Below are 12771 nucleotides of genomic sequence, written 5' to 3'. Positions count from 1 at the left end.
TTACTCGATAGATGCACATAGTTATGAGTAGTCATGCTCGTAAAAGTGATTTTTTATTTTCTTATGCTTGGTTCTTTAGACATGAAGCCAAACATATCAAAAATTTAGTTTTACAAGAGTAGCATTTTTGTGATGTTATCTTAACAGGTATAAGAGAGATAATGATGATGTTTTTTTTAAAAATTATAGCTGTCAGTGATACGTGCGTTTGTTATCTTTCAAACTTAACTTCACTACTCTCTGATAGGTTAGTTTGGTGTAATATGACGAAAGTGTTGTTTGTCACCGTAGAAAAAAAATGTCTACTGTCTAAAGTTGTCAAACTTTATATTTCATTTGTAAAAATAATTGATAAAGTATATCCTATTGTTTGGCTTATTCGATTTAATCGACCATACTATTTAATACATTAAGCTTGAAGAAACAGCAACTATTGTACGTGTTTTATAAAATCTGATATTATAGTCTCTCTCTATTACAAAGATAGATATAAAACAAAATCTTTGATTTAAAAAAAACAAAAAAACCCAAAAAACAAAAAAAAATAAAAAAATCGCCGATTTGTGATGATTTTAATATTAGATATACTATTAATTTGTCAATAACTTTCTGCTGGTTAAAACCCTTCTTAGAGGAATGACCAAAGTTGGATACCTACTTACTATCATATCCGGGTTTAAAAATTGTCCGAATTTATGTAACAGATGGGCCACTCAACGCTCTTCTAACGTTTTCTGCTATTATTTGGTAAAATTTGCAAACGTGAATAGTACCAATTTTATTGTTATCAGTTACATTAAAACATAGGTGTATGTAGACTAGATGTACCAAAAACGACTTATTCGTGCGTCGTTTCAAGGTTATCTAAACGGAAATTGAGTGGCTTTGAAAAAAGTGAATTGAAAGTGCCGTTCTGATTGGCCAATACCAATATTTTTATTGTGTAAAAAGTATGACTATTGATATTTGTCACATTGTGAAATAACTCAGTTTTATCAAGTTGATATAATTCGATCTCGCCGGGAAATATATTAGGAACAATAATATGACATAATGTGAAAAAGAAAGAAAAGAAAGATAGAAAAACACCAAGAAAAATGCAAAGGCAGCGGGTGTAAACTTACTTGCGACAAGATCAATAGATTTGTTTGATGGTCCACAGAATACAACTTGTCTGAAAGGATTTCCTTCTTGGTACCATACTCTGTTCAGCTTGGTGAACAGGTACAGCAGTTTGATGCCAGTGTAGGTCTTTCCTGTACCTATTCAAAGACATTTGATTAGAAGCATGCAAGTTTAAAAAGTTCTTACATAACTACCTGATGTATCTTAATTAACACATGAGAGTAAACCTTACACGTCGATATTTGTTTGTGTATACAAAATATATAGTTATGATAATGTTACTTGTTTATATAACAACGGATTTAATAATTTTATATTAAAAAACGGAAAACATTAATTTAGTTCATGTCGAAAGCATAAAATGAATATATTTTAAATACCTGGTGGTCCTTGAATGAAGGTTAATCTGTTACAAAGCGCCGTGTGTATCGCTTCATGCTGCTTGGGATTGTTGGGTGCTAGACCGATCACATTGACCTCTGTTTCCATTTGCCTTGCTAGTTTAAAGTAGCTTTTATCTGCAAAATTAACAACAGAGTTGTACTCAAAATTCAGAAATTGTAATGAAACCATCCTTACTCATATGTCTCTTTTCAATATCCCGGCTTAATCGTAGCATACATCAAAAGGAGGAAAGTCATTTTTTGAATGCTGAATACCCCACACGTTTCTCGAACATTGCAAAAAATGATATTTTCGCACGAGTGAAAATATCGGTTTATTCTGCCAATGGTTAAATATTTATGGTATTGAACGTTGAACAGTTGGAAACATAATACCGTAATAATTGATGTCATATTCTAATGACGTCACTCTTGACAACAAAGCTGTGCACCATTTTGAATATACTACTTGACACAATTCTGACATTTCTTTGATATTTGCTTTCAAAAGTGGTATCACTTTTGTAGGTAAATTAATACCTTAGTAATTGTCACAAAGATGTTAAAAACCCACTTTTTCTACATTCGCTTCATCTGTATCTATACAGAAATTCTGCGGCTTTGAACGAAATAAATAGAAAGTACTTTTCTGATTGGTCAATACCAAAGGTGATATTTTAGAATTGTGAAAATATCACTTTTAACATCTGTCATTATGTGAAACATAACATTTTTTGTTAGTGAAATCCGAATTTTAATTTTCGAAAAAACGTAATAAAATATGTTTAGACTTTACAAACCCAATGGTGTAATCTGGTGTCCAATGGCTGCTGCTCGCACGACAACGTTCGCTTTGGGAAGACACAACAGAGCAGCTTCTGTCCTTCTGTCAGTAACAGTAATGAATATGGGTGGTTTATTTGTGCCATTTCGCTGTTTAATCCCTTACTTCCAACCCCCGAGAGGGAGAAGAAAGATTAAAAATAGGTTCAAAGTGACATATTTTCACGCCTTTTCGGGCAAGAAATCTCTGTCTTTTCGCCTCGACAATACGACATTGACCAACCCTTAATTTTCGTTGTTTCGCTTTTTCGCCCCGAAAGAGGTGACTTAACAAACCTTAAGTATCTTGTTTCGTCTTCTCGCTTTATAATTTATTGTTTTTATTCAATCTCCTTTTGCCTCGAAAAGACAAAACAACGAAAGAGCACAAATCTGTCACAGTATGAACAAATATAATTTACTTACCAAGATGTGGAAAGATCGTCTATGGGTTTAACTATTAAAATGTAATGTTTTTATCAAGCTCTCAAAATATATAAAATTCGAATTGGATGATGTTTCCACGAATTCTTTCAGATACATACTATTTTATTTTTGGGTAATAAAGGAAAGAATGTTGTCAAATACAAATCGGAAAACCCCATAGTATAATTGAAACAGGAGCCGACGATTAAAGCAAAAGAAAAAAAATATAATTAACTCTACATGTTATTCAGTTTGGAATCATGCGTACCTGTCCGATTCGGGTTTGGAGAGGATCTCCACACTGCAAGCAAGGGTACTTGAACCAGTCAGTAACTGTTGCGGTAGTCGCGGGCTTGAAGCATGAAGCGTAAAATGTACCTCGATTTCCCCTTTTGTACTTTTTATCTCTTCCACTTGACCATGAGTAAGCCATATTCTTTTCGCTCCTGGAATACCTTTGCAGTCTTTGCTGTCACATACATACGAATGTTTAACACATAAGTAATCCAAGCATGCGACGTATTTTAGTTCATCTATTGTTTCATCAGCTTCAGCTTCGTTCAAAAGAAAATCTAGAGATTGCACACGGTATACAATGTTTCTTTCTTCACAGAAGTTCTTTTTCAGTACAAACGATCCTTTGTTATCATTGAACTTCACCGGAAGGTCATTCAGTGTAACTGAATCATCTCTTGCAGCTAGTGTCGTGTTTTCCATGCGTAATAATGGCAACCACGTCTTCAGGTATTCGTCTATTGATTTGTAATTGGTAGATTGTACTGCTTTCGTTGCGTACCCGGCCAAGTATTTTACCGGGTCCTGTGGGTGCTGCAAACAAAATTTAACGTTGTCTGTTAACTCTAGTAACTCCGGGTACGGCGCAAGAACGCCTTTCTGAGGCTCTGCGCCAATTTGTAATGACATGATTTGTGCATGGTTGAAGGACATACTGAACTCACAGAAATGCTTTGTGATGACACCATCTCTGACTTCTGAACTGACGTCTTTCACCGTCGATGTACACGCTGGAACGTATGATCTCAGTTGGTCCCCTTCCTGGAAGTCAGAGTACACAGAGACAGTTTCCTTAAGCGATTCAGTGTTTCCAATTACCAAAGCTTTCAGAATATCAGTCCAGCGTGAATACTGCTGAAACGTCGCTTTTTGATGCGGATCAATACGAATATCTGAATAACCTCTGACTGAGGGAGCATAGCCTCTATGAGAGTATAAGCGTTTCTGCCAGGCAAGTGTAAGTATGTCAAACGGTCTATCATCGTCTTTGTCTTTGATAATCGTTGGCTGACTTGACACATTCAACAAGTTAAGTGTCACTTCTCTACACCTTTGAGGTAACAGACGCATCTCTGGGACATGGAATACAATACTTTGATCTGACACGTCATCAATGAAACAGTTAAACACCACAGGACTACGTTTGAGAAGGGTACTGTGTTGTAGTATTTTGCATTGTTTTCCGTACATCTTTGCTCGCCTTGAAACGTCGTTAATCTGACTGCATATTTCAACAATGTCGGATCTGGTATATGGCGGCGTCGATTGCTTGTCAAGTGCTGCATGTATCAGACGATGAGTTACCAGGTCTGCATATCTCCGGATAGGGGAAGTGAAATGTGTGTACGGTGATATGCCAAGAGAAAAGTGAAATCCCTTTTGTCGATTTTTTATTTCTCCAAGGCATCTATATTCTGCATGCTCTTGAAATTGTATCCATTCAGACCAAGCCAGCGCCTGTTCTGGATGAAGTTCGTCGCTACCAATGAGTTTCCATGCATCCCGAAAATTGCCTTCGCGAATTTTCTCCTCTAGAAAAGTCCAAAGCCAAGCCTGTAGGCCAATGACAACTCTGTATCTTGCTTTTGGAGCGTTATCGATTTTCAATTGTCTTTGTGGGTTGGGTTTAATGTTCTGAAGTTTGAGCACAATGTCAGCGATCCGTGGAAAGTCTGTCAGCCATTTATTTACCTTTTCAGGTGGTGGTGCATCCTGACATCTTAACAATGCACAGTCTTTGTATGATTTACAAACTAACTCTGCGGCCGTTTTATTTGACAATATCATAAATTCTTCTACCAGATAGTGCGCTTCTGGTGATTCAAACAGAGAATCGCAGTCTACTTTCCCAGAGAGGTCAACATCTATTGGAAGTGCGTGCATCGCTTCACCAAGTCTACTGCTGCGAATACTCCTTGCTATGGAAAACAGCGTTTTGATATCTTCTGAAAACGTTTCGTCTTTTGTGCGATCAAGTATTATGTCTTGTACTTCAGCATATGTGAATTGGCGTCTTGATTTAACAACCGTTTTCTTAATGCAAGGACTTTCTGTATTCGATTTACCGTTGATCGAGAATTGGAAAAACAAAGACAAAGCAAGTCGCGATCGATGTGGAATCAAGCTGCAAAGGTTCTCACTCAGGGGTTTCGGCAACATGTGATGTGGATGTTTCCCATTTCCTGGGTAAAACGTAGTCGCTCTCTGTCTTGCTTCCACGTCAATTCTGTCATCTTTTTGCACGAAATTGGCCACGTCTGCTATATGTACCCCGACCTCAATAACCCCGTTATGTAGTCGTCTTAGACTAAGTGCATCGTCGAGATCTTTGGAGTCGGGAGGATCGATTGTAAAGACAGGAAGCGAGTCTGTTAAATTTTCCCGACCTTCTAGCATGGTACGAGAAGGTTCTTCTGTTGTTCTTCTCATGATTTCGTCAACAGCTTGTACCGTGTCCTTGTTGTGTGTTGTCGGTACTTGATACTGAATTTCAAGAATTTTTAAACCATTGTTTGTATCTCCGTCAGTCCTCATGATTTTCATCACAGCTCCTAGAGGATATACTGCATCCCACCGTATGTACACAACCAGGAATACGTAGCATTGTTTTTTGGCAGGATTGATGTCGACTACCTCGCTGAAGTTTAACTCTTTAGTCTTTGAGTTGTAATGGTATGTCTCAACTTGGAATTTGCCTTTTACATTTTTGTTGAAAACATGCATCTTTGGCACTGTTTTATCCAATGGTCTCATAAGATGGTAGTCGATATCATCTAATTCACAAAGGAGAACTGGGTGTTCTATATTTCGAAAGCGCTTTGACGACAGTCTTCCGACGATTTTTCCATATGCTTTGAAATCTTGATTTTGTTTGAGTTTTTTATGGAAGCGCGGTATTTCATACGTGCTGTGGTCATTGTTCAAGATTTCAACGACTACTTCATCTTCTGAAAAGTATTTTCCACATTTAGAACGACCACTGATTTCAATGGATGTTAACTTTTCTTCCGGTCGTAACAATACACAGACTGCCTTGTGAGCTGATTCGATCTGAAGAGAACAAGCTTTAAATCGTTTCGGATTATTATGTAATAAAGCACGTAATTCGTCTATGGAACGACCGCTGGTATAATAGTTCTTCTTATCCCAAAAAGCACACCTATCAATGAACTTATCAGATAAAGTCACTCCTTGTATCATCATCTTTTGTTCAAGTTCCTTGATTCCGTCTTCTACTTCCTCTGCAGTAGTTTCATGTAGTCCGTAATCGAACAAGTTTTCAACCTGAGCAATAGTCAAGAAATCGTCATCTGACTGTTCACTTGTATCTTCCTCCACATCAAAACGGTTTTGGGACGCAGTCGATATACTGGCTGCCGCCACACGATCCGGAGCTTGACGCCGTGGACGTGCACGTACGTTATCGTGCTCATCTCGATTGGAGTCATCTAGGGAACAAGCTCTCGATTTGGCTAAAATGAAGTTATCGAATTATAAACACACTTAGAATGCTCATACTAACATACATACGCAAATTAGCTGTTCATAAAATAAGGTGCATATAACATAGAATAATTCCAGTATTTTATGTAACATTAATCACTATCACAAATAGTGTCACAATGACTTTCAAGATTAGACTGAGCTGGGTTTTTTAACAGAGTAAGGTTGGTATCTGATCAGATTGAGACGTATCTGATCAAATTGAGGCAGGTATAAGATCAATCTAAGACCGGTATCTGATCAGACTGTAGCAGATACATGTGATAGACTGAGGCAGATATCTGACCAGACTGAAGCAAATACATGATCAGACTGAAGTTGACACTTAATCAGAATGAGACAGGTAACTGATCAAAACGAAGTAGTTATATTATGAGACTGAGGCAGATGTTTGATCAAACTGAGACAGATATCTGATTAGACTGAGGTAGATGTATGATCAGACTGAGGTAGATATATAATCAGACTGAGGCGGACATATCATCAGACTGTTGCTGATATCTGATCAGACTGAGGCGGATATATGATCAGACTGATGCTGATATCTGATCAGACTGAGGCGGATAAATATGATCAGACTGAGGCTGATATCTGATCAGACTGAGGCGGATATATAAACAGACTGAGCCGGATATATGATTGGACTGAGGCAGATATCTGATCAAACTGCGGTAGATATCTGATTCGATTGAGGAGGCACGGTAGTTTAGTAGTAGGATTCCGGGCTCGTGACCGAAGAGTTGCGAGTTCGACTCTCGCCACGGCACTGTGTTGTATCTTTGAGAAAGATACTTTACTCCGCTTGTTCCAGTCTACTCAGCTGTAAATGAGTACGTGGTTGGGTAGTGCTAGAATTGTAGAATGCTAGCTGTGAGCACCGAAATGGCAGCACCGGCTGTATGCTCCCCAGGGAGTTGAGAAATATATTGGCTTGTTGCAAATGCCCGGATATATGAACAGACCGAGGCAGATATATGATCAGACTGAGGGAGACATCTGATCAGATTGAGGTAGATATCTGATCCGATTGAGGCAGATATCTGATCAAACTAAGACCGATAAATATTCAGATCGAGATTCGTAATTGATAAGAATGAGGCAGATATGGTCAGACTCAGGTTGATATTTGACCAGAATGAGACGGATATATGATCAGTCTGAGGCTGAAAAATTAGCAGATTTGATTTATATATGATCGGATTGAGGCAGATATCTTATTAGACTTCGATAGATATATGATCAGACTGATACTGGTAATTAATCAGACTGAGGCAGGTATATGATCAGACTGAAGCAGGTATATGATCAGACTGAGGCAGGTATATGATCAGACTGAAGCAGGTATATGATAAGACTAAAGTTGATACTTAGTCAGAATGAGACAGGTAACTGATCAGAACGAGGTAGGTATATTGTCAGAACGAGGTAGGTATACTGTCAGAACGAGGTAGGTATATTGTCAGACTGAGGCAGGTATATTGCCAGACTGTGGCAAGTATATGATCAAACTTGGGCTGACATATTATTCCTGACACTCATTCAATTTGCTGTTGTATTACAACTTCTTATATATTCTTCATATATTCAATACTCACGCCTCCGTCTGACTTTCTTAATGTGTGTTTTCTTCAGTGTCTCAACATGGCGACTATTCTGAAATATTAAAAAGAAAAAAACCCGCTTTAATCAATGAGGCTTATTTATAAACTGAAGCCTTTATGGATAGAGGGCTGTCATTAGACATCGTGGTCTCGTACTCCCGCTATTGTGTTCTCTCTTAGTCGTTGCGTTGTGCTTACGCCGAGGGAGCAAGGTGGGGGGACTTGATGTTTTGGTTGAGTAGACACCACAAGGAAATTTAATATAGTTCTCTACTGTACATGTATATTACATACTACAGAAAACAGATAAAGATACAGAAGACTATTAATTACTTTTAATTTAAAAAATCTAGGTGTATCCAACAAGTTACATATTATATTTCAAACAATCATGAAAAAAATATCAGATGAAGAATATACATTTGATAACAATTTATCTTATATAGTTGAAGATAACTTGAATCAACCAGAGGACAGACGGCCATCTTTGATTGCGAAATGATCCGAAATATATGAATACTTGGTCAATGCTATGACCGAAACATTTGTATATCGTTTTATTAGAATTGACATGCCTGTATTTGAAGTTCAACATGTTGGATCCAATCAAAGGCTTAAGACAGCCATCATTATTCGGCCGTCTTGGATTCAGTATGAAAAGGTAAAACTCATAAACATAGTATGACATTTAGCACCATGTTTTGCATCCTCGATACTCCAGGGTTTACCCTCGCTTTAGCTCTCTGCACCCCTGGAATCATCCTCGATACTCCAGGAGTTACCCTCACTTTCGCTCTCTGCACCCCTGGAATCATCTTCGATACTCCAGGAGTTACCCTCATTTTCGCTCTCTGCACCCCTAACATATGTTATAGCAAAATCGAACGTCATGTTTTCACGGCGATTGGGCTACGGTCCTGGAGGTATTGAGTGATATACATGATTATTCAATTATCATTATGAATTAATTAATTAATTTCTGTGAATTTTATATGACTTTTCCTATTGGAAGTATTTATCAGTACAGTTCGTCTGCTAGAATCTACCGGTGGTGCTTTTATAACACCATTTCAAGTATAACAGGCTGACATCTTAACTCCACTTACAGTTATGTAAAGATTGCTTCTATTTTCTTCTTCGTAATTAAAATGTATTAATTTTTAACGAAAGGATTTGTTTTTATCTTATTTATTTATTTAGTTTATCTTAATATTAATATGCAAGGTCCATACTTCAGAAATAAAATGAGCAATCTACCGAAGTGACATCATTGAAGTCGCGCGCATTGGTATCTTTTGTCGAATGCACACAAAAAAAAAAAATCGTAAAAAAGTTGTTTTTGTATATCAATTATCGATAAAAATAGAATATAGATGCCTGCCATATTTATTAAACATGAATAACACTTTTCTCTTTAGAGCTGATTGCCTTGTCAAAAGCCTGTTATAATGATCAGCATGATGTCAATGAATACGTTTTATTCCGGGTCCGGGTTTTTACATCACATCCAGGTAAACGCTCAAACGAAACAGCAGTTGCTGTCGGGTTGAGCAGTTTTACATGTATGGTGAATTAAGAATATTATTTAGAATATGGGTATATACTTTAATAAACTAAGTCATCATATGTAACTTTAATAATTTTAGATCAAAATTTTAAATGTTTCCGTAATTATCCATTAAAATATATAACAGATCACACCATCGTTGAAGGGTCACAAGCCTTGATCAGTACACGTTTGTATTGTACAGTGTTTTGATTATCCCGACTATAGTCAGACACAATTTACCTGTCACATGTTTGAATATTTATAATGGTCGGTTACGTTCCTTGTATATATTTATGCCCACCCACCTGTCGTTGATATATGTTCAGGTGTATCGAGTACAGACTACGTATACCGAGACCACCTGTCAGTATTACTATCAGCTTCACATTGAAATAAATGAGATATTATATCAGGGATAGTTTCACGGTTTATCAAATATGTAAGTGATTTTTAAAACAAAAGTGACTTTTTAAAAACCCATGTAATGTAAAATTTTGGAAAATATTGTGTATTTATGATATGTTATTATAATTCAGCTTACAGAGATCGACCCCCGGGTTACACATTTTGTATGTGCTATATGTAACACATACTTGTACAGATGACAGGTATTGATACATATAATATAAATATAAGTAGTTGTTGCAATACCGACAAATGAAATCAAAATCATATTTATTCTTGCATACCTGTAACATGTAAAGGTTATTGCATGGTTTTCGAGTAAGAAGGGATTTATTACACCCGAGCGAAGTCCCGAGTGACGAGAAATCATGCAATAACTGGCTTACTGCATGCTTCCCAACTCGAACAAAACAGAAACATTGAGTAAAAAATGTTCACCTGGACAATCTTTTTACCTACCCTACACTGCAGATAATTTACATGTACCTGTCTGAGTGAGTACTAATCAGAACCAGGTAATTTTGTCAGTGTCAGGGAAGGTAAGTAAAGGTTATTGCATGGTTTTCGAGTAACAAGGGATTTATTACACCCGAGTGACGAGAAATCATGCAATAACTGGCTTACTGCATGCTTCCCAACTCGAACAAAACAGAAAAGTTGAGTAAAAAATGTTCACCTGGACAATCTTTTTACCTACCCTACACTGCAGATAATTTACATGTACCTATGTGAGTGAGTACTAATCATAACCAGGTAAGATTCTCAATAGCCCAGTCTGAGTGTATCCTTCATAATGGATACAAGTGTTTTTGGATTACTATCCAGGTCCAGTGTCAGGGAAGGTAAGGAGTGTCTGTTCAAAATACGGGAAACAATGTTGAATTTCTGACTACATTTTCAGTTTAATTTTCAAGATGTGGCAAAGGTACAGGATATTGAAACCATTTTCATATATACAATGTAAGGGTTTATCAATCCCTAAGGAATTCCAGTTCTTTCAATGAATGGTATATTTGAATGTGCAATTTTGTATAAAGGAACAGCTCCTTAAGATTATAAACTTTTCCGGGAAATGCTTATCCTCTCACGTGATAAGGAAATCTGTTTGTGTTTTTCAATCATGAAATTACCATTTTTAACTTTCATTTTTTCCCCTTATTTGAAATGTGTCAACTAAGTTTATCCTCTACTGTATTGACTTCATCGTTACTCACTGATTGATTATCTCCCCGTTCTTACAGCATTTGTGGCCACAGTCCACTGGGCACACCCCCTTTCATGGTCATGTAATCATGATTGGCCTTGAAAGGGGATTATGTGTGCAGTGGACTGTGGTAGCAAGTGATTTATTGCCCACACTTTTCCATTGTGAGAGGTGGGAAGTATGCAGTAAGGAGTGTCTGTTCAACAATTAGAACAAAATACGAGAAACAATGTTGAATTTCTGACAACATTTTCAGTTTAATTTTTGTAACCATTTTCATACATACAATGTAAGGGTTTATCAATCCCTAAGAAATTCCAGTTCTTTCAATGAATGGTATATTTGAATGTGCAATTTTGTATAACGAAACAGCTCCTAAAGATTATAAACTTTTTCAGGAAATGCTTATCCTCTCGCATGATAAGGAAATCAATAACGCTGCCAACTCAGTATTTTTTATTGTTTGTTTTTCAATCATGAAATTACCATTTTTAACTTTTTTGTTTTTCTTATTTTAAATGTGTCAACTAAGTTTATCCTTTTCACTGTATTAATTATTGACTTCATCGTTACTTACTTATTAATTATCTCCCCTTTCTTACATCATTTGTGACCACAGTCCACTTTCATCCCCCCTTTCATGGTCATGTAATCATGATTGGCCATGAAAGGGGGTTATGTGTGCAGTGGACTGTGGTAGCAAGTGATTTATTGCCCACAGTTTGCCATTGTGAGAGGTGGGAAATATGCAGTAAACATGCATATCTACAGTTTCTCCCTATTATGGAAATCGAAGGTCAACACGAAAGGTCAATGTGGTCGGACAATATATAGTAATGCTATTATCACAGGGGCACGCAACTCCTATTAGTATTGATTTTGTTAGACTTTCAATCGCTTTAAACTTATCGTATCCATCGACTGAAAGTCTAGCAAAATCAAAATACATTCAATACTATATTATATAGTATGATATTCACTACGTATCGCACGCTGTGACTGAAAGCCTAACAAAATCAATGTTATTAGTAGTTTGCGTGCCCCTGTGCTATGATGTATACATGCAACTCACCCGCTGTGGTTCTCGGACATTCGTGCCCTCCAGCCAGGACTCGTCTACGCCTGAACTTTCACTGTCCCCCTCGGGCTTTCCCCATGCTGTGCCCATGCTGTTCTTAGATGAGCTACAGCTATCACGAAAGATTCAACGTGTCTGCGTGCAGGTACACATGCACGCAGCCATTTTCTGTTGTTTACGAGTATAATGTTACATCACTTGGTGTGTGTACAAGTATATGTGCACAATCGTCCAGAACGCCTAGATTATTCAAGTCTCTAACCATTATGAATCATTGGTATTGCGTCAGGCCCTTATATTGACACACTACGGAATCCCAGTCATTGAAAAGTTTCAGATATTATTAGAATAACCTTCGAACCCGTACGTATGGTATGGTG

The 12771-nt window shown here is 37.2% G+C and overlaps 1 protein-coding gene across 1 annotated transcript; it reads right to left on the bottom strand.

The window, feature by feature from the left end:
* Window positions 1–1124: 1124 nt before the first annotated feature.
* On the bottom strand, window positions 1125–12771 carry LOC110454561 (helicase with zinc finger domain 2-like; the record flags this gene model as incomplete). Its single annotated transcript, XM_021504133.1, has 6 exons — window positions 12386–12771; window positions 8150–8207; window positions 3025–6523; window positions 2309–2394; window positions 1506–1643; window positions 1125–1262 (listed from the first exon to the last, which is right to left on the bottom strand). Coding segments are annotated over exons 1-6 (4015 nt in total), but the record flags the coding sequence as incomplete, so codon positions are not given.

Source organism: Mizuhopecten yessoensis, unplaced genomic scaffold (assembly GCF_002113885.1).
Source record: "Mizuhopecten yessoensis strain PY_sf001 unplaced genomic scaffold, ASM211388v2 scaffold7907, whole genome shotgun sequence".
Classification (NCBI taxonomy): domain Eukaryota; kingdom Metazoa; phylum Mollusca; class Bivalvia; order Pectinida; family Pectinidae; genus Mizuhopecten; species Mizuhopecten yessoensis.
The sequence above is the reverse complement of the archived record's forward strand: the minus strand, read 5'-3'. Positions and strand labels throughout refer to the sequence as shown.